Source organism: Taudactylus pleione, unplaced genomic scaffold, assembly GCF_031769625.1.
Source record: "Taudactylus pleione unplaced genomic scaffold, aTauple2 ptg000471l, whole genome shotgun sequence".
Lineage (NCBI taxonomy): Eukaryota > Metazoa > Chordata > Amphibia > Anura > Myobatrachidae > Taudactylus > Taudactylus pleione.
The window spans coordinates 4,601,702-4,625,467 of NW_028284873.1; the positions used below are offsets into that span (position 1 = coordinate 4,601,702).

At 42.2% G+C, this 23,766-nt stretch overlaps 1 protein-coding gene across 1 annotated transcript; it reads right to left on the bottom strand.

The window, feature by feature from the left end:
• Window positions 1-521: 521 nt before the first annotated feature.
• On the bottom strand, window positions 522-22,372 carry ZNF414 (zinc finger protein 414). The gene is made up of 7 exons (XM_088448914.1): window positions 22,239-22,372; window positions 14,216-14,351; window positions 11,316-11,423; window positions 9,316-9,421; window positions 8,196-8,701; window positions 5,574-5,729; window positions 522-4,909 (listed from the first exon to the last, which is right to left on the bottom strand). The coding sequence occupies exons 1-7, from the start codon at window positions 22,239-22,241 to the stop codon at window positions 4,833-4,835; spliced, it is 1,092 nt and encodes a 363-aa protein (XP_088305040.1). The 5' UTR covers window positions 22,242-22,372; the 3' UTR covers window positions 522-4,832.
• Between the last annotated feature and the right edge of the window lie 1,394 nt (window positions 22,373-23,766).

Consider the following 23,766-nt stretch of genomic DNA (forward strand, 5'->3'; position numbering starts at 1 on the left):
CAGTGTTGACCCTTCTTTTTCAAGACCTCTGCAATTCGCCCTAGCATGCTGTCAATCAACTTCTGGGCCACATACTGACTGATGGCCACCCTTTCTAATCAATGCTTGGAGTTTGTCAGAATTTGTGGGTTTTGTTTGTCCACCCGCCTCTAGAGGATTGACCACAAGTTCTCATGGGATTAAGGTCTGGGGAGTTTCCTGGCCATGGACTCAAAATTTTGAAGTTTTTTTTCCCCGGGCCTCTGAGTTATCACTTTTGCCTTATGACAATGTGCTCCATCATGCTGGAGAAGGGTCAACACTGCAAATATTGACTCTGCATAAACAATGTAATTGTCAATAAAAAGCCTTTGTCACATGAAATGCTTGTAATGTTACATCAGTATACCATACTAACATCTGCCAAAAAGGTCTAATAACACTGAAGCAGCAAACTTTGTGAAAAAGAAATACTAGTGTCATTCGCCAAACTTTTGGCCATGGCTGTACAGTATAATATCAATAATAATACCAACCAGAAGTATGGGTTAAAAGGACAACTTGGTTTATTTAGAAAATGTAAATTCACATATTAGGGATACAAGTTATATTGAATAGAACAAGATATACAGAATACAATACGGTTACACTTTAGCCTACCAGGCCATTGAAACTCCATTACCATTCACTAGCTTTATAATACTATTTTCAATATTCTGATTTTCCTCAAGTAGTTTTATAACTAAAGCAATTTAATGATATGTAATCTCTTCTACATCTAAGTGAAATCCTATCATGAGCTTTCTTTTTTTTTTTTTGTTTAGAAGCCAGGACAACAGTTGCCAAAAGTTTCATAAGTAATTATAATTCTTGATAATAATTATAATAATTCCAAAATAAAGAATTTTATGGTAAAACCTGGACTATGCTAGAATTAAGGTGGCACTTACAGTAGGAGCAGTAAATGTACCATGCGCAGTATACTGTATATTGGCTATTAATTCTCTTGTAAAAGGTAGTGTTTTCTTAATGTAAAGGTATGTTGTATTTGTAGGGAATGAAAGTATCACTGACTGCAACTTGGGACTACCTCCACTAGTTTCTGGTCCTAAACTATAAGTCAATCAGTGATTCATTCCTTGTCAAACACTCTAGGAGTGCTAGGATGGTCTGGATCTTATGCAGAATTGGATGTGCAAACCAGGGCAAAACTTGCATTTTGTGTAGCATTTGCACCAAATGTAATATACAACCAGCTCTACATAGTTAGTAAATGCACCTCTCTTCCCCTGCAAGTAACAGGACCAGAGGAACTCGCACCAGTTGTCCCCCTCCAAGCAGACACATTGCACCTGTTACTGTACTTTGGCTGCAGCTACACATCCTCTCTATCAGCAAAAGGTGGGCACTGCGAAAAGACATGCATGCGTTATAAATAAAAAAGAGCAATTTGCATTTACGTCTGAATTAGGTCCTCTAAGTTGATCGGCCCCATACATCAACAATATTACTGAACATAAAGCACCTTTGCCAGATTTGCAATTCAAGTGGATGCAGATTCTGTAAGATTATAGTGTGGCTGTAGCCTAATGATGCCAAGGCCTTATCCATTCAAGCACTGTGGTGTAATTATTCCTTGCCAAGAGGCAGAGGAATGTTGGAATGAATGAGTACTATATATCAGATACCTTTTGCTGAGATATAATTGGTTCTTGTAGCAAAATAATTAGCATTAGGAGTCGTGTGTATTTATAGGCATTGGGTTATATGTTCTCATGAAATGTAAAGTCAAAAGTTGTCAAGCAAGGAAATTAAACCATTCTGTGGGATGAGACCACTGGTTTTAGAGCTGCCATAGTAGTTTTAATCAGCCGCTACGCAGATTTCCACTCAATGCCATCAATGTAAAACCATCTGGTATGATCTATCCTTGTGCTTCTACCTTGCAATACAAATCTTTCCATGGTGCCACTATGTAGTTCATAATCCTGCATCTATTCTGCTGCAACTGCATATTACAACTAACTACTTGAGAATGACCCACTTGTGCTTGCCACAGCAGGAGTACCAGTCACTTCCAAATGAAAATGAAATAGGAATGCTTGATATTGAATATCTGGTGACTATGTTGAATTGGGTGATGTATGGTTGGTTACTTGGATTTTTGTTTTGGTTGAAGCATCTTTAGCCTGGATTTGTGTGGATCTACAGTTTTTCAAATTAATTGATTTGAATAGAATTACAGATCCTCATTATGTAGGACAATCCCTCTATGAACCCTTTGCAGTTTCATTAAAAGTGGCTGGTATTCCAAGGTTATAGCTGATCAATTCATTCCTCTAAAGTAGCACCTATTTTTATATTATTTTTTACTGAATACAGTGTTTTGTGTTAGGTTGTGAAGTAATTTGCTTTGTAGCTCCTGTATTTTGTCCACATTATTGATTTGAATTATACAGTAAATATTTATTTTCAAATAGGAATAGTATTTATGAATGAGCATGAACACTTTCTTCTGCATAAAATTAAGCATTAACCAAGACAAGGCAATAACGCTCCCTCAGGGCTACTTCACTGGCCGGCAAAAAAAAAAAAAAACTATCCAAAGCCGGACATTTTTTTTTTGCCGGCAATCAGTTCCTTCAGCCCGTGCTCAGTGTCCCAGGATTTTAGATCTGAAAGGGGTATTAGGTAAGGCAGCACCAGAAATAACTTGGCCATAGAAAAAAAAACAAAAAAACACAAGAGGCAATTAGAGATACCTGCCTCTATACACATACATACGCACACCATAATAATCCTGCTTTTGGTTTTCTGGAAGCATAAGAAATCATTTTGAGCATTACCATATTCCCCATATTTTACTGCCGCTTGAAGGTGCACAATACTCCTATGGACTCCACTCAGGTTGGACATTGGTCTGGTATAGGATCCCCGACTATATAAATATAGTCCTTTAACCCAGAGGTTCCCAAACTCCACAAATACAGTTCAGGTTTTAAGGGTATCCATGTCAGAGTCCAGGTGGTTAAATCAAATTGACGGAGGTACTAATTAAGTCACCTGTGCTCAAGCATGGATAGCCTTAAAACATTGGCTGTAATGGTGGAGTTTGGGAACCTCTGCTTTAACCGTTACCATCATATATCAGCGATTCCACTCTTGTATCAAATGGAAACTTCATTATGACAGATGACAATATTGCCTCTTTGTGTTTTTCTATAGTACATGATTTGGACCTTCAAGCATTAAAAACACATCTGCAATTTAGCCATTAGATTTAGAGGAGGATTTTTATTCATAAAGAAGTATCTCTGCTATTGCCAGGAGCCAACATGAGTGACTGATCTGCTTCCCATATTTGGATGGTTATTCAGAGAAGCCATGCATTTGACCCTGCACCAGAAAGACATTAATGATTAAGTCCTACTGCTTTACAACTCACCACAACAGCAAGCAAGGTATATGTATTGTCAGCATCAGACTCTGCATTTCAAAACCTGGTCCAACAGTGCCCACCTGTGCAAACCATTCCCAATTCACCAAAAACGTACCATAATCCACTGGCTCCCAAACGCAGTCCTCAAGCCACTCTAACAGTCCAGGTTTTAAAGGATGCTTGAGCACAGATAGTTAAATTGAACTGACTGTGGTACTAATTAGGCCACCTGTGTTGAAGTATGGATACAGTATCTTTAAAGCCTTAACTGTTAGGGTGCCTTGAGGACAGAGTTTGGGAACCACTGCCATAATCATGTCCACTTTAATAGACAGTCACACCCACTGTCTAACATATTAATATTCTATGTAGTGGGCTTTAATTTCCTTTAATGTACTGTCCTTATTTTATTATAGTAATAGTATGTTAGTGCATGTGTTTTATTTTTTCTTTGTTGAAATGGTTACAATTTAAACTGTTAAGCCACTGGTCCCCAAACTTTATTGAATCAGGGCACCCCGGAGTACCAGCATTGTTTTCATGGCTCCCCTAAGCAAAAAGTTTGTTATTGAGAAAGTCAGAAAAAAAAATTATTAAGTAAATTACCTTTTATCCTTAGGTTCAGTTATGTGGTAGTGGAAAGGTTTATCCTTCTGTTTGACTACATATTTACATTACATTGACTATAAATTAGTTTGATTTGGTGCTGGACCACCAACCCAAGGCACCCCTGCAAGTATCCCGAGGCACCCCAGGGTGCCACGGCACACAGTTTGGTAACCACTGTGTTAAGCAAAGTTATATTTTTGTTCATAAAGTGGGTAAAGTTGTACTAGAATTTCCCACATGGAGTTAACCCTAATTAGGGAAGATGTTTGGTTGAAATATTTGTATCTTTATTTCATGGTCTCTGGAATACTGAGTCTTCTACCATAGATACTATTGCTTACACATGATTTAGTAGTCAGCATACTCTGGTCTTCCTTAACAATAGTTTTTGAAGTCCAATGATAAAACCTGAGATTTGTTTTAAGTTAGTTGTGTTTTTTTGTTTTACAATAGAAGTAATATGGCTTTAAATTAAACAAGCATGCATAAAAACTAGTGAAAAACACCAAATACTTTAGACAGTAGAAGATTTCATTAAAATATTTAAATGTTTAGCTGTTACTTCAGCTTATCCAATTTATGCATCCAAATCAGGAAAAAAATAATGCTGCCATGTGCCATCTGCTTGCACTTCTTCAATACACGTCCATACATCCTAGGTTCAGCTTCCAGTGCCCCTGTTAAAGCGTTTTACTGTTTTTATAACTAGAGCAGTTAGATTTTATATTCACTAATGGACAAACAGTCACCAAGAATCGCTTTACACTGTCTGTAAGAAAGGCAGTGCACTAGCAGCTTTACCCTATCAGACCTGGGGTAAGAGACTGGAGTCCATTTCTGCAGGGAGCTTGGAATGAAAAGGGAGAAGCTCAAGGTCATAATCTACAAAGAGAAAAAGAAAACATAATGGGGGTTACATTCCTGGCTACTGTGCTATATACTGCTGAAAGGACATTATAACATAGCATGGGAGCATCGCTTACGGTAGATACAACAGGGACATTTCCAGACACTATTAGATATTTCAATAACTGCTTTAAAGTCTTGCAAATAAAAGCATAATCTGAATAGCTACATCAGCTGTTTGACAGTTACTAGTATACCAATGTCAGTGTTGGTTAAAAATAGTTAATCTGTAATAATCAGCTGGTTCCCACTTTTTAATTGTGCATGGTAAGGGATATGCATTTTTCATACATTAGCAGCTCCCTATCACAATGAAATGTTTTGATGCACACTTCATGCATTCAAGGAGTCTCCATTCAGCTTAAAAATAAATGTAAATGAGCATTCACAAAGGAGTGCCACAAGCACCCACATAGAGGTCTCTTCACTCCTCTGGCCATATGTACTTTTTTTTTTTTTTTTTAATTATTAGGCAAATTTCTGCCACACATCACTAAAATGTACGTAATGCCGCAAATTTCATACATCCAACTTTACCCTAATTTCATAAATATTGCCCAATATGTTGTCTTAAATTGTAGTTTATATTAAATAATTGTATTTATCCTTTTGTCATGTGTGTATATATGAAATGACCCACCTATTTCATCTTGCAGTCTGGTGGAAGGGGGGTTCTTATGGAGCTCCTCAATGTGTTTATCCATTTGGTCTCTAGTTGCTGTTGAAAAGCTACACTGCATACACTTGTAGCTGCCCCGTGTGTGCTCCCAAATTATGCGACTGTTGTTTACATGTCCTAGAAACAAAAGCAAGATTTCATACATATTGAGTAGTAAAAAGGAATAAGATTGAATTATCAACCCCTATAATATTTGTTTATAGCCTGTGAATGGCACACCCATCCACCATGCATTTTACATGGTACAATTATTGGGCTCACATAGATGGCACAGCTGGCTACATTCCACTAAACCAGGGATGGGGAACCTCAGGCCCAGGGGGCTGTATAAGGCCCCTGGAATCATTTTGTCTGGCCCTTAGAGCTTTTTTCTGCTAGCCTCATCTGGCTAGCAGGTGCCTAGAATGGTACCCTGCAGCCAGAATCTATGCAGCAGTGCCACCTGGAGCATCCTTAGGACGCTTCAGACGGTCACACTGCTGCCCTTATAGCTCCCCGGGGCATTGCTGTAATCACTGGCGATTGTGACTCCACCCCCATGTGACATCACACAGAGGGGGCGTGTACTGCACCGGGCCCGCAAATAATGTTCTATATATCAAAATGGCCCTCGGCAGAAAAAAAGGTTCCCCTCCCCTGCACTAAACAAAGGTGGATTGGACAATAGCTTCAGCATGGCTACATCATAGGGACAATTAACTACAAAATAAAGAACACTCATAACAATGTATTTGAAATGTAGTGGTTATTTAAATCTAAAAAGATCTAGGAATGATGGAAATCACCATTAAGAAAAAAAAAACCTAATCCACTAATTATAGAACGGTCAAAGATTCAGCTAGTTAGTGCTTCGGAGGCTGGTATATGTGCCATACAAAGACATGACAGATATAATCACTTTTTCAGTATTAAAGGGTTTTAGATTCTGATGTAAGTGGCCCAAAAGATATTTTAATAAGAGGATTTGTAAATTATTGTTATTAAACAGGTGGTGTGGAGATTTCAGCCATCATTTAACCAAGGGAGTTTAATAGCACGCTCGCACCCCCTTTCATGTTCTCTACAAAGAAACCTGGCAGGCAGCTAATAAAAGTTTTTTTTTTTAATAAGCTGCAACAACGTTAATAAAGTATACAAACCTTGGCAGTTTCCTGGGGTGTCCGTGGTTGGAGGAGGATAAACCACTGAAGGGGAGATTTAGCAACCCTTATGGGTAAATTTACTAAAGGTCGTTTTTAATCGATTACAAAACCGATCAACATGGATGATGTGTTCCTAAATCACATTTACTAACACTTAAAAATTGATATGAAAAAACTGTCTCTTAGTAAGTTTGATTTAGCACCTGAAACATAACACTGATGTTGATCGATCAATTAAAATCGACCTTTAGTAAATTTACCCCTTAGGGGGAGATGTACTAAGCCTTGGAGCGTGATAAGGTACCAACCAATCAGCTCCTGCCATTTTTCAAACACAGACTGTATACTGACCATTAGGAGATGATTGGTTGGTACTTTATCACTCTACACTTTATCTCCCCCTTAGAGAGATAAAGTGGAGAAGTTGCCCATAGCAACTAATCAGCTTCTATCCTTCATTTGTCTAGCACAGTCTATAAAATGACAGTTTGAAGCGGATTGGCTGCTATGAGCAACTTCTTCACTGTGGGCCCGATTCAGAGGTAGATGCCACATGCAAGCAGCTGATGTTGATACTCTGCGCATGTGTCTAGATTGGCTAGTACCACACCTGTATTTATACAAGCATATTGGCAGCTTTAGTCTCACAGAAGAGACTGTTTTCTGCAGTTGTTTTTTCCAAGGAATATAAAAATTTGCAGACGGAGAGAGCAGACATTTTGCTTAAACTTCTGAGTGTTTTCCCTGAGGGTTCTTTCACAAGAGCGCATTCAGGGCATTGTTTCACAAAATACTACAGCCAGGGGTCATTGATGCCTGTGACTTCCATCACTGGGGTAGAAGTGTAAAAGGCAGCACAATAAAGGCAGAACATACATGATTTTCTGACTGATATTTACACTGCTTCTTCTGCCCGACATCAATGTCCTCAGTAGTCAAATATTACAACTATGTATTGTAGTGTGTATGAATATAAAATCATTTATTAGTAATCCTCCAAAAAGAAAATAAAACCTGCATCCAAGAGCATGTCACCACCTCAAATGTATGAGGAATTGCCAACAGGTTATCTTTACCATCACTGTGAAGTTTGGCACTAATCTGCTTTTGCACTGTATCCTGTTATCAGAACCCACAGACATATTATATAAGGAGATTACATATTTCTCTACCCCCCATCTACAATGAAGATGCTCTGGAATTACATATAGAAGATCCCTTAATTGAAACAGAATGTCTGAGCAGTTCAAATATCAGAGACGGCATCAACATGGACACAATTATAAGTGGGTTACTCTAATAAGTCTTCTACCAATCAGTATATGCCATGGCTTAAATTGCTGCCCACACTCATATTCAATATGCTATGACCAGAATGAAAGGAACTCTCTATAGGTTTAGTTTGGAGCGTATAACAATCATGATAAACTATCTGCCTGACCTTGGTTCTTCTTCCACATGGCATTGGAGGCAGGCAGTCCTTGGTTTGCTAGGAACGGTCTTAGTCTCTGCGAGATGGTAGCCTGAGGTAAGTTGTATGCTGATGGGTGGATGTAAGGAAGATATGATGCAGCTAAAGATGATTGGGATGGACCTGGGAGCCGACCCGTAAACAGAGAAGGGTCAAGAATAGGAAAGGAGTTAGAAGCCTGAGAGACCAGATTGCTCATTGAGGAAAGGTGGCCCCCAGGAAGGGTGGAAGTTGAAGCTGCCGCAATGGATGTCGTAGGAATATCAGCTACTGGGAGAGGTATCTCCTTCTTGATACATTTGATAACACTAGTGTGGCGACCCACTTGTCCCCCTGGCATTGCTGGTTTAGCATTGGCTGGAGGAGACAGTAGAGTGCTGCTTTCAGACACAGAGCGCCCAGAGTTGTCAGAACACACATGGAGGTGCTTAAACAGGGACCGGTGAGTGCGGAAATGCTGCATACAGTTCTCACATCTAATGGAGGGAGAAAAATATGGAAAGCAATGTTAGTTTGTGTCCAGGTTCTTACATTGAAAATACAAAACCTGAACACTGATTTACTTCTACTTTTAGCTATAATAATCTATAGTATTTCTGTTAGTCTGGTAAATCCAGATGCATCAGAAGGGTGAATTCTAGTGAAAAAGCATTTCATAAATAAAACTGATTCAGAGAACTTTGTACTGTTGTAGATCAACACATGGGAGGCCAGGTATGCTCAGGGTGGCTTGTTCTTAAAGAAATTACCTTTAAAAAAAAAAACAGAAGGCAATGACAGAAAGAAATGTAATCTGGACAAAAAAAAACAAACTAATCCAGTTCTCTCTGAAAGAATTAAAGTAGGGTCACCAATAAGGGGCACACACCACCAATGATTTCCCTTCCATGGCCTCACTGCCGGCCAGATTTACTTTAGGGAGACACATCAGGTCCGATGACTTTTAAATGTTTATGTGCACAGGTGCTTTTTGTTTTTAATCTATTATCGTAGTGGCAGATAAAGGCTGGCCACAGACAAAGAAATTGATCATTGATCCCTATTGCCTCTAATGACCTGAATGAACAAATATAAAAATTTGTAGACTTACTTAAAATAGCGATTAGGCTTGTAATGGGCCTTGAGATGGCTCATTAGGTCTTGCATGCTATTTAATGATGCACCACAACCATTTGTTGAGCATATGAAATTTTTGTCTGTATAGGGAAAAAAGAAAGAAAAACTCAGCATAAACTTATTTAGTACTGATATTTCTTTGTATCAAAATGGATAAAACAACACACACAGGATTAAATAAATAAATACACTAAGGGACGATGGATTTTAAGTCCTGACACCCCCCCTTGTAAAGCATAGACAGATGGGGGCCCCCTCATTTCAAAGTGAAGAGTCCATTTCAAAACGGTGTACCCCATTTAAAGTTAATTTCTAAAGTTCAGTGTGATAAGACATTACCCCTGACAATACAGAAAGATTATGGAGCCCAGGAATGGTTGGTTATCTCCCTCAACATGGCTTCTTCTAGTTGAGAGGCACCCACATTAGAAAGAGATCTCCTCTTTCAAAATGGGGTGGGGGGAGAGCCTTAGTACTTATTTTTAGCCAAAATCACATCACTATGGAAGACAATTTTGGGGGTGCTCAAACATTTACAGAGTTGGTTCCTATGCCCTTGTTTGAAAGAGGTTCCAAATAACAGATCTCCCTCATTTTGTATCAAATGAAAAAAAGGGGTCCCCACATTTAATATAGTATGACTTCTAGTTTAAAAAATATTATTCCCACACTGTATAAGCATTTACATATACATTGTGCAACTTTGTTTTTTTGTTTTTTAAGGAACACCTACATGTAGAATTTATCCTTGGGCAATTTTGGAAAGGTGAGTTAATGCCAAAGCAAAAACCACAAAGCAGTTAATATTTTTAAAATTAAACAAAATTAATAATAATAAATACATTTTTGCTCTTGGTTCACTTTGAAATTTTAATTAAAAACAAAAAAAACTTTAACAGTTTTGGTTTAAGTTAATTTGAAGACTTTTGAAAAACCAAAAAATATCAAGAGGATATAGATGTTGGAATGCAATGAGCGCAAACTTGGAAATATGTCCTCAGTGTCCTTATAGTAATGCCCCCCTGTAGTGCCATTATAGTAATGCCCCCCTGTAGTGTCCTTATCGTAATGCCCCCCTGTAGTGCCCTTATCGTAATGCCCCCATCGTAATGCCCCCCTGCAGTGCCCTTATCGTAATGCCCCCCTGTAGTGCCCTTATCGTAATGCCCCCCTTTAGTGCCCTTATAATAATGCGCCCTGTAGTGCCCTTATAGTAATGGCGCCCTGTAGTGCCCTTATAGCCGCTGACATACACACACACAAAAAAAAAAAAAAAAAAACTTACCTTAAACCCGCTCCTGCGTCCCCCGCCCTCTGGCCCGCCAGGCTGCCCTCATAGTGCCCGTGGGGAGAGCCGGAAGCTGGAGTTCAGGGGAGAACTCCAGCCCCGGCTACTGTACAGTCCATATCGTGAGCTGAGCTGAACAGTCATTGTTCAGCCAGTGCTGTGATCGGAGCCTGTCACAGTCTCCGATCACAGCACAGGCTGAACACAGACTGCTCAGCTCAGTGCATGATGTGGACTGTCTGTGCTGAGGGGGGGGCGATCGCTCCATTCGCCCCCCCTTGGATCCGCCACTGCCTCTTGTAGACTGTCAGAATGAGCTTCTATGCAGAGGCTCATTCTGACTAAGGGACGGGCGGATGCGGATCCCGGTCACATGACCGGCCTGGCCATCCGCTGCGCTGCCCGATCGGAGAGCTCAGATTGCGGCGCTTGGGGTGAGAGCAGGTAGCTGCGCCGGCTCCGGGGTAGCAGCGGCAGGTGGCCCCAGCGGCAGGCGGCGGTGGGGGAAAGGCAGAGCTAAGCCCTGGAATCCCCCTAGCATTCTGAGTCGCCCCTAGGCATTTGCTTATAATGCCTATGCCTAGGACCGGCTCTGTAGGCAATAGCTATTATTTAAAAAAAAAAAAAAAAAAAAGACACCATATCCAGGACATACTGGTACACGTGACAGAAATAAGTTGCCTTACCTTGCATAGATTGAGTTGGTTTGTAGTGGACAGACACATGATTGATGAGATCCTGCATGTTGAGGAATGAACGGTTACAGCCATAAGTAGAACATCGGTGACCCCTTCCTGTGTGAGAATATTAATTAGAAATCTCAGTACTCTTTACACAGGTCTTTCTTATCTTGTATTTTTGTCTAAGTAGATTTTGATGAAGGAGATGGCGTACATGCATTTTTCAGGATCCCCAAACCTTGCAAGTTGTAGTTATCTACCATATGGGGATACAAATCAGCATCTGAAGTATACAGTTTAAATAGTTTACTTCCAAACACATTTACTTTTTAGGGGATAAAGGTATTGCATATGTTTAGTATAGGATTAGATTATATAGGTCTGACATCATGCCTCCTAGCTGATACTTCAGGCCACTGCCTGGTAATAGAGGGTCATATATATATATATATATATATATATATATATATGTGACATGGTAATTCCACATGAAGTAAATGCGGAATATCCAGATCTCCCAGGTGTGGCAGAGCAAAGGCATTAGGAATATGTAATGTCCAGTTCAGGTGTTGCCTCAATTAGAATCTAGAAGGCAGCTGATTACAGACACCTGTGTGAGGCTGGTTTAAGAACTGCAGAGACCCTGGGGAAACTGAGCCTAATAGTGAGATAGTTGCCCAGCTTATAGGCCCGGGGGTGACTAGTGTTAGGGGTCCTGGACCTGCGAGTCCACTGCAGAAATATTGCTGTATTGGAAGACTTTGTATGACATCTTGCCAGTGAAACTGAATTATCCTGTGTGCCTGCCTGTGGTGAGCAATAAAGCTACTGATGGATTTTACCCAGTCTATGTGGTTCTTGCCACAATATATATTTAATTTCTTATTGCGGCAATAGCAAATGTTGGATCACCCAGATGTATCATTAAGCATATGCAGGGACAGGGGGCTCTGATAGGTGCCCATCCCTGTGATGTGTTAAGGTGCATACACATGGGACGATTCGCTCCATGAACAACATCCTCCTGTGTGTCCCCGGCAGGGGTTTGCTGAGTGTCGTTAACGACCCTGGGCAGAAAGACTGAATGAAATCAAGAACGATTTAGTTCAGTACCAGGCTCCCTCCCTCATCCCCGAACATGTCCAGACGATGAACGATAACTACCAACTACAAAACGGGAGCGCGCATTGGTAGTTATCATTCATTGTTTTGGGGCTGAAACTGAATGATTTTTTGGATGACTGAACGATAACGATATTGTTATCATTCCGTCGTACTAAAAAAAAAAAAAAAAAAATCGCTGAGTGAGTATAAGAAGTGAAGTGATAATTATTGCGATCACTTCACTTCTTCTAGGACCCCGGCACACTACAGCACAGGCGCTGTCACCTGACCACGCGTGGAAGAGTGGCCATTGCCAGGGAGGGATCCTAACGATCCCTCTCCCGGTAAATGTTGTGTAAGGTAGCCCATAGGCTACAATGGCTGACGCCATCGTTAATTACCAGGGTCAAGCTCCATAAAGTGCAGTTTTTGTAAATTTGGTAATAAACCAGCCCCCATAGAAACTATGGGGGCTGCTTTTGCAGTCAAAAAGGGAGGGCAGCAGCAGATAGTCTATTTCGGATATCTGCTGCGGTCCCCTGTACATACATTCAGTGGATACTTAATATTTGCGGATAACTCCCTTGTAAAAAGGATTTTTCACAGGATATCATGCAAATAGTCATTGATAAATAGGTGACAGAGATAGAATGGGTATTTGATAAAGAAAACATAGCATTTCTCCAGCATTTTAGCTGGAAAAAGACATCATGTTGTTTTTACTTAATTTAGTTACTTGAAAAGTGCAGAAAAATCACCGATTTATCTGCATTTTAATTTCTCCATTCTGATCCTGCAAGTCCCATAGGTCTTAATCGGGGCTGTTCATGTGGGTATTTATATAGAAGCTTCTCATCATTTTTGAGAAACATAACTCTCTTCAGATGGCGTTATGTGTCTTTTTACCTGCAGAATTGGGGAAAAGCAGTTAAGAGGCATTCTATTCTTGCTTTTCTCCACTGCCCCGGCGGCTCCCTGCTCCCATTGCTGGCTCACACTTCTGTTCCCCCCCCCCGTCCAGCTTCCTAATCAGCATTGGTAGGACGTCACTGACGCAAAGGCAAATTATGTGAAGACTCTTTGCCGGGACAGCTCTTTATTACAAGGACTGTTCTGGCACTTTAAAAACAAATATGGCAAAAGTTAAAGTGAAAAAAAAAAAAGTATCCCTCTCTGGTAAAAATCCACGTTACAGTAGCCCATAGGTTATTATAGGCCAACGCCAACTGGCTTTAGCTGCCGGGGCTAAGCTTTACCATTTGCTTGGTAAATCTGACGGCGTAGCAGCCTCCATAGACCTCTATAGAGGTTGCTTTGTGGTCAGAAATAGAGGGAATGCGGCAGATATCTTAGATATCTACTGTGGTCTTATCTGAAATCCTGTGGATCCTTAAGATTTCCCCCAATTCCAACGAGATAGATATGGGCCTATTTATCATATTTGCAGGACATCCCCCGAAAACAACCATTTTTGGGGAACACCTGCAAATATTAAGTGCACCAAAATATATGTACGGGGGACTGCAGCAGGTATCAGAAATATCTGCTACGATCAACAGTTATTGCTTGCAAAAGCAGCCCCCATAAGTTTCTATGGGGCATATTTTATTGCCAAATTTACCAGTCTGGAGATTGGCTCCAGTAGCTAACATCTTCAGATGGCATTAGCCATCATAGCCTATGGGCTATTTACTGGGAGAGAGATAGTAAGATATCAAATTGGAATCTCTCTCTCTAAATTCTTCAGAATATGACCAATACATAAACAGACTACATTATGTGGTGCAGTCCACTATATATACTTGAGGGGAGGAGATTCCGTTTTCTTCCGCCTTCTCTTGGTCTCTTGGATTCCATTTTCACCCCTCTGACCAACTGTGCCGTAGAGGGACCAGTATCTGAAGGTCCAGTCTCTGCAGGAGGATCTTCTTTTTTTTCCTGAAAAGGGTAAAGTGCATCGATTTACTTACGTCAGTATATCGTACAAAAACGTAACATTCTGCTGGCCGAGGACGGAGAGTTTATTTGTTGCAAAGCTTGATATCAAATTTACGATTTTTTTGTGTGTTTTTATATGAAGGTTTATAATTTAAATATATAAGATGTACTTCTTGGAACGCATATACTGAGTGTAACTGTATATCAGTCACTCAAAACTGTAGTTGTACGGAGCCACAACTCAGAGAGAGTCTAGAGACACATACAAAACACACATGCATTCTCAAATGTCTAAATATATCTGAAAGTGTTCAGCACCGATAATCAGGCTTGAAACACTTGATACTAAAAAAAAAGAGGCCTGAGACACATGCATAGTGCGTATGAGAGAGTTAAATTATAGACGCTATAAAAACACACCCATCAGACATTGTTTTAATGCAATCTGCCTAACATTCTGCAGGTTCACCTTGTGCCACCAAAACATCTCTGACCCATTGAGGTATGGACTCCATAATACCTCTGAAGGTGTCCTGTGTGATATCTGACAACAAGACGTTAGCAGCAGATCCTTTAAGTCCTGTAAGCTGTAAGGTGGAGCCTCCATAGCTCTGACTTGTTTTTCCAACACATCCCAAATGCTTGATCTTGAGATCTGGGCAATTTGGAGGCAAAGTCACACCTTGAACTCTTTGTCATCTTCCTTAAACCATTCCTGAACAATATTTGCAGTGTGGCAGGGTGCATCATCCTGCTGAAAAAGGCCACTGCCATCAGCAAATACTGCAGCCATGAAGGGGTGTACTTGGTCTACAACAATGTTTAGGTAGGTGGTACGTGTCAGGACCCAAGGTTTCCCAGCAGAACATTGCCCAGAGCATCATGCTGACTGTGCTATTCTTACCATTGCTCCTTTGACCCCTCCATGTCTCTCCCTTTGACCCCTATATTTGCCCCTCCCCATGTTCCTCCCCCTTACTTACCTTTAGTTGTGATAGTCAGCGCTTTTCAGATCAAACACTTCCCATCTGATCTCCCACAATGCACTGTTTTGTAGGATGCCATTCAGGAACAGGGAGCCTCAGGATTCACTACCTGTTGCTTTACAGCAACAGCTCTCCCACCCCCCCCTCGCTGGGTTATACAAGCCAGAGAGAGGCAGCGGCTGGCACTCCGCCAGCGGGTAAGGAGCGTGCAAGAGCTCCCAAAGATAAAAAACGCCAGAAGCCCTGGGGAGGCGCGGCCATGCAAAAGAGTTTAAAGGCCGCTGCCGCCCGGGTGAAGACGCCTTATAACAAACTTGTATTAAAAAAATAAATAAATAATCAAGTGTCTTGTATTTATTTTAATATTTTATTTACTGGCAGACTACAGGTGCCAGTGGGCCCTTAATGTCTGGACATGTACTTGTGGTTCTCCAAGTGCCGGCATGCTGCGGTACGCTTGCTTGGACCTGAAGGCCACCTGTAAAGAACACTATCATACCATGAACCCAGTACCCACCATCACCAGAGCTGCTCTGTCAGACTCCTAAAGGAAGGAACCTAAGATGTCAGTGAAAACTGAGCATCATGTTTGAAGAGGTGGGGAAGTGTGTCTGTAGGTAAAAATCTTATAGGAGAATTATATATATATATATATATATATATATATATATATACACACACACACACACACAGGAAAATAAATATACTCCAGTCACATAGGTTAATGAGGCTCACTGTGCACGGCACCCGGTTTAGTGAGCTTTTTACCAATACAGTGCCAGATTATGGACCCCTAACCACTCCATTAGGCATCCTAGACCAATTGCCACCCCTCCGTGAAGTTTTCATCAAAATCCATCCAGTGGAAGGCTCAGAAGAGGCACCCCGGTCAAAGTTCTGCCCAGCGTACACCAACAGGAGGTCTGACCAGGTCATCAACCCCCTAGTATGTCTTCTGGGATCCAGCATTACCACTCTGAAGTTTTCATCCAAATCCGTGCAGTGGAAGGCTTAGAACAAGCTCTGACCAGAACCCCCCCCCAACACCTGGCCAGGATCCAACTGGACCACCTCGCGTTGGTTTCATACCAAGCGGTACAGGTGTGTCAGAATACATAACAGGACAGAAACAAAACAGACCAATACATAAATTGATAGATATATCGATAGATAGCTAGATAGATATATCTATATATCTATCAAGAGATTATATATATATATATATATATATATATATATATATATATATATATATATATAGAGAGAGAGAGAGAGAGAGAGAGAGATATCTCTATATTATATATCTATAGAGAGAGAGAGATATCTATATATATATATATATATCTATATATATATATCGAGATCGAGAGAGAGAGAGAGAGAGAGAGAGAGAGAGAGAGAGAGAGAGAGAGAGATATCGAGAGAGAGAGATATCGAGAGAGAGAGATATCGAGAGAGAGAGAGATCATATATATATATCTATCATGTTCCCGCTAGGCTGTTTTAGCGGGGCGCGGCGCCCTGCCCTCCTTCTGGAAGGCAAAAAGCGCCCTGCCCTAACAGCCTGCGGGAGCAGTCTTCACCCGCGGGTCGCAGTGTCCCACGGGTGAAGAAATGTGCGGTGACCCGGTCACTGCCGGAGAATAGACGCCGGTGGCATGCGCCGCCATCTATTCTCACTGTCTGCAGGGCTTGGGGGCTGCCCGGCGTGTCCGTAAGTGCCGGGCACGCCCCCAAGAGTGACGAAAAGGGGACGCGTCTTATAGACACGCCCCCTTTTCAATGACCACGCCCCCTTCTCGGTCGCGCGCGCAAGATCGTGCACTCTCTAGCTCCGGCGCCCTGCCTCGCGCCGGAGCTAGAATGAACACTATATACACATACACACACACACACACACACACACACACACACACACAGTGATCACGGTGAGTGACAAAATATGTGGGTCCCAGGGACCCTCCACTCTAAAAAAAAAAAAAAAAAAAAACTGGGGTCCTACCTGACCATTACTGGGTCCAATCATAATTTATGCTTTAGAGCTCCCCATATGCCTCTCAGACCTACCCTTACAAATGATGCCACACAGCCATTAATGCCCTTTACACATTATGCCGCACATTAATGCCCTTTAGTCCCTCTATGCATTGCCCCCAGTGGTAGTCCCCCCATATGCATTGCCACTAGTAGTAGTCCCTCTATGAAGGTTCCCGCTCAGCGGCGTCTATTCAAGAGGTCGTGAGTGGGTGGGGCTATGACACGGCGAGCGCGATTGGCTCGTTGCGTCTGCCTCCTATTGGCTGCTGAACCGCGAGCCAAAAGCTTGTGGCCAGTGCCAAACAACCGCCGTCGCTACTTGGCTTCCGGGCAGCAAGCTCCTCTTCGCTTGCGCCCGGAGCCAAGCTTCTCCTGCCAACGCTGGTGGAAGGGACCAGGCGGTCCCTTCACCAGGTACCCGCCGGATGCTGTGCCGATGCTGGGATCAGACGATCCCAGCACGGCTTTCCACAGCAGCAGCAGCTATTGAGTGTCTATCTGACTCTCATTGGCTGCTCTAACAGACAGCGCTTTGTCCTTCTCAGGGGGATGCGCTGTGCTGCAGCCAGCTGTCAGGGACTGGCCACAGCACAGCGCGTCCCAGGGGACCCACCTTCTTTTTAACAGTGAGTCCCCACTCTCAATCCTGGGTAAAATATTTGCAAACACATATATATATATATATATATATATATCCTCATCTTTTTTACATAGTGCCAATCTTCGTTATACTCCAGGTATATTGAATGCTCTATGATGGCAATAACCCTTTACTACAGTTTAATGGTTTGCATCTGATTGCCTAGCTATACCTGCGTTTATGAATCTATTTACTGCTCTGTATGTCGTTGCCTAGTTACAGCCACGTTATGTGGTCTGTTTATGCCAGTGAGGAGGAGATTGATTCCATTTCCTGTTTAGCGCTGTACAGCGACGAGTCTATAATGATTAAATCATCCAGACAATTTCTCTTATGTGTGTGGTGAAGTAACCTTTAAATCTCAAGAAGCGAAATTTCACACCACTAGTAAGAAAAAGTGTTATGAACTTTACTTTAGGTGTAAAGTTGGTTATCTGGCTAAGAACTGGGCCCGCGTATATGCTGTGTATCTTGTGTTAGGCTTCTCACTGGCTGGTAAAATGATTCACATAACATTTGCTAAGTCCTATGATTTGGAGGGAACTGAAGGACCATTCAACTGATTGCCATTTCTGCTTATCTAACATTAGAGGAATTACATCTAAAACAAAATATACAGTTAACTATCCTAACTCGCCATCTGCAATGAGGCCTATCTTACATAGCGAAGAGTTTCCTGTACCAAAGTGTCCAGATTTTGTGACCTTAAGTGATAACTCTGATCTAACTCATACTGAAGAAGAAACAGTCAGTAACCTGAGAAGTGATCCTACATTCAAAGCAAGTTGTTCATCAGCACCTCACTTGTTATATCAAGGGGATCTTAATGATCTTATTCAAGATTAATCTTGTCTAAATAACAATATGAACTTTTAAGTTCCAGGCTCAAAGAATGGAATCTACTCCTCAAAGATGTAAGAATATGTATTTATCGCACCTACCTACCGCTGCCCCTAGGTAAAATCTGCCACTGGACAGCACACAAAGGAAGTCTCACTACATTAGTAAACAATGGCCTAAACGTGAATTTCTTATTCCTGGGCAGAACATTTTTTTAAATACCCCTTTAGTGGATCCTGTACAGTGTATTTACCTCCACTGCATATTAAATGAGGACTGATGAAACAATTTGTACAAGCGATAGATTAAAACTTTGCTGCAGTTATACATTTGAAGTCTAAATTTAAAAAAGTAAGTGATGCCAAACTGAAAGAAATAATTTTTATAGGGCTACAAATAAGATCAGTAATGAATCATGAAAATTTTCCGAAACTGTTAATCCACTGGAAAAAGCAGCCTGATTATCATTCAAAAATATCGGTTCTTGGTTTCTTGGAAATCATAAAGCAGAAAACTATAGTGATATAGGGGTCTATGTACTAATAATCGCGGTACTGGCGCAATTATGTATCCAACTCACAGGGGAAATTTTCATTTTTAATGAAAAACTTATGTAGAAAGGGGAACTCACAGTGACAGCTATTGCGGTAACCACTGTCCCTGCAAGTAATATCACCGGCAATTTGTAGGTCTTTCACAGACGTGAAAGACTTCTGCCATGGAAGCTGACACTGCGCATGCTTCCGGAGCTGCGGGGGACAGTTTAGTACATATGGGTCAGATTGTACTCCCCATTGAAAATTATGGGCCTGGAATCTGCAGTGCTAATTAGCCTTTTGCCGGAGATTTCTGTGAAATCTCCTGCATTGTGCTTGTAGTACATAAGAGCATTACATAAAATTACTTTATGTAACAAACAGATTGATACATAGGGGGTCATTCAGACCCGGTCGTTAGCGCCGATGCGCTCGGACCAGGTCGATGGCCCCCCACAGAGCATGCGCACGACGGCGCCGGCGCGCGCATGCGTGAGACCCGCTACGACCGACAGCGCCGGTTGTAGCGGGTCTCGATCCAAAGGGGGTGAGCAGTCGATGTTGATTGACAGCTCGCCCCGTTTGGAAGGCGGGCCGGGGGGGGTGGCAGCCAAACGTTTGGGGGAGGCCCCACTGACATCACTAGTGATGTCAGTGGAGAGCTTCCGGCTCAGACAGAGCCAGAAGCTCTCCGGGGCTTACGACAAGGGAGACCTTACCCTAGGGTCTCGTCGTAAGCCCCGATGGTCGCGATGGTCTCTGACCATCGCGACCATCACCGGAGCGGTCGTTAGAGCTGTGGGTGTTAACCCACAGCCTAACGACCGCAACAGAGGCGGGCGGTCAGGATGCAAGCGGCCGCCCAGTTTCTGAGCGACCGCTTGCATCCTCCGACCGCCTCTGAATGAGGCCCACAGTCCCCACCGTGAGTGATCTAGTGAATTCATACAAAGCCATGTGATGCAACATGTCTTTAAAACTGCACTTCTTGGACTCCTACCTAGACTTCTTCCCAGAATATCTTGGGGCGGTCAGTGATTTACATGGAGAGTGTTTCCATCAGCAGAAACATCCCAAATGCAAACTATGCCCGAAAATCATCTACAACTTTTTAGGTCAGCCAGAATGAGATATAGATCTGTTATTTAGGCCTCGATTCAATGCAACGCGAATTGAAGCTATTCAATTCAGCACGCTGTTAGGTCGGGAAATGCCCGTTCTCCCGCCCCTCGCACCTTAAACACAGTGTTTAGCCACGAGAACGGGCATTCTCTGACTAAACTTCCCGGCGTAATGCTATTTCCACGGCGCTAAGTGCAGAAAACAGCATTGCGCCTAAAGTTTTGTTGGATTTCCGCTCGCACCCCAGGAGGGATGCGAGAAGAAATCCTTAGTCGGGGTTAACAGTGCGCTTAATTGAATAGCTCCGGGAGCTCCTTCCCAGAGCTATGCAATTCGCTTTGAATTGAATAGAGCCCTTAGGGGTCTATGTACTAATAATCATGGTACTGCCGCGATTATGTACCTAACTCACCGGGGATATTTTCATTTTTAATAAAAATGCCCCGGCTATGTACTACGGGGAACTCGCTGTGACAGCGGTTGTGGTAACTGCCGACCCCGCAAGTTATATTCCTGGCATTTATAAGTCTTTCACAGAAGTGAGAGACTTCCCTGGGGGAAGATGACACTGCACATGCGTACAGCGTCAGCTTCCGGAACCTGCCGGGGGCTGCGGAGGAGAGATCAAAAGCTCTCTCTAATACCACTGGAGGCCCCATAGGTTTACAGTAGATTACACCTTCTGAAGAGGATTTAAACTACCAGTACTAAACTCCAAAAAGCTTAGCTTTTTGGAGTTTAGTACATAGGGGTCAGATCACAGTCCCCATTGATAGTAATGGGGACTGCGATCTGAAGTGCTAATTAGCACTTTGCTGGGGGGGTTCTGTGAAATCTCCTGCATTGTGCTATTACTTAGTACATAGCAAAAATACATAAAAACATTATGCAGAAACTGCAGTTTCTGCATAATGTTATGTTAAAATCAGCTTGATAATGTTATGTAAAAATCAGCTTGATACATATGCCCTTAGGGGCATATGTATCAAAGCTTGATGCAAGATAAAATTGTCAAATATATATCACCAACCAATCAGCTCCAAAGTACCATTTCTTAAACACAGCCTGCAAAGTGTAAGTTAGAAGCGGATTGGTTGGCGATATATATCTCACATGAAGCTTTGATACATATGTCCCTATAGTGCATTGTAACATAACAAAGGGGGGACTACTCTAGACTGTGCTGAGCACTCGCTGCATGAGTACCTGCAGTACTTCATCTCAAATGCTATTAGCTTGAGAACAAGTGATCTGCTTCCGCATTCAGTACTCTGCATGCATTTAAGGCTGTTACCAACATTCCATAATAATGAACTTGGTATAATGAAGGGTTAAGAGCTTCTTTCACAGTAGACGGCCAAGCAAGGGTTAACTCCTTTCCCGAAGTGAAGGACACGTCCGCATCAGGGAACCAATGAAACGCCTACAATAATGCTCTAATTAACCACTTCAGTGTCTATCCAAATGGGACAAGATCAAGAATATTTTCACACGGTGGCAGATAAGTCACTGCATATATGCAACTGACAAAACTACTTTAACGTATATTAGCAAAATAAATGTAATTCTATATCATTTAGTTTTTGCCTGGTACAGTAGTATTATTACAGTATATAACAACACAATAATAGTATGACTTCCTTGAGTGCACACAATGCCCAACATTTACTGCTGTGGGTAACGGGGGACCATCTCCCGGGGACTGGGCACCTCCAATCTCACCTACCATTGCTATAGCTGCCAGGCTCCTGTCTGTGTAAGATAGTACAATGTCTCAGGGTGCTCCTCCGCTCCCAATGCTGTGTTACAGTGTAGCCATTTTGGGTGTACTAATAACGCGAGATCTTATATGGGGAAGGGAGGAGGGGTGCACTAAGATGGGAGGAGGAGGAGGAATGGTCTGTAGACCGAGAGGTGCAGAGAGAACACTGCGAGAGAATACGAATAGAGCACATTAATATATTATATATAGTTCTATGTCTATGTAGCTGGTGGACGTGATGCAGCGGCCACATGGGAGGGACAGGGCCACCGTCTCTAGTCATAGCACCACATTGGAGGGAGAGTGTGGGAGCGTCCTCACAGTTTCCGCCATACAAGAAGGCTGGCTGTGCACGCTGCTGCGGATGTCATTAACATAGACATGGTTACCAAATGGCTGACACTTGTAGCATTGTACATCTTTTACTCGGGCCAGGGACGTTTTGCATCCCATTACCTGCCTTCTTAGTAGCTACACAGGAAGCAGGAGACGGTTTACTTCATATTTGCATAAAATAGACAAAAGAGCATAGCAGAACTAACCATTTATTTTTTGGTTTATTTTAGCGTCTTTACCATATAAACGTGGCCATCAATAAGAGTGATAAACTTGTAATGTTTATAGGATGCGTTTTGACATTTTAAATTAGTACTTGATAATATATAAAACAATATATAAACAAACCTGCATGGTAGGACGAGTACAGGTGTTTATAGCAGAACAAAATGAACGTTTACCATGCACGTTATCCAAGTGGTAGAAACTCCCATTTGTAATCTGGGCAAAGTTGGATCAATTTACTTATTGCACTTTTTGACCACACATTTTTATGTTTTCATGTGTGTGTTTGTTGGGGTTTGGGTGAGACTCTTATGGGCAGCCCTCTCCCCAAGTTGCCTGAGGCGCTCTCCTTTTGGGGAGAGCTAAAGAGTCTGTTCCCCAGTGGTAAGCTTTGGCCAACCCTGGGAAGACGGGCGATGCCGAGCCTTGTGGCGGAGGGAAGCCTTAAGACCCTTTCCCTCTAAGGACTGCCACGAGTACATAGGGGTCAGGGCCCGAGGATGTGAAGGGGTCTCTTCTAGCTTTGGCAAAGGAGGAACCAAAGATTCCTTTTTGCACTCAATGGGTCCTTATGGCTCAGAGGGGATGGGGAGAAACAGGGCCCTTTTCCTTTTGGAGAGGGTCTAAAGTCCAATTCCCCCAGCACAGTTCTGCACTGGGTAATTGGAGCATGCACCTCAGGCCTAATAAAAAAAATCTGGGCAAAATATTAATTACAATTTATATCACATGCAACTTTTCCCTCATAGGCCCGTATTCAATATGTTTCGTACCCGTGATACTTTTCTGCCTGGTGGACTTTTCACCTCTATCGCGTGTTTTGGGTATGGAAACTTTTCGGCGCGTCACCGCGATTCCCCGTATTCAATATGAAAGTATGCAAAAACGGCACCCGGCGATACTTGAATAGGCGGAAAGTCCTCTCCAAAAT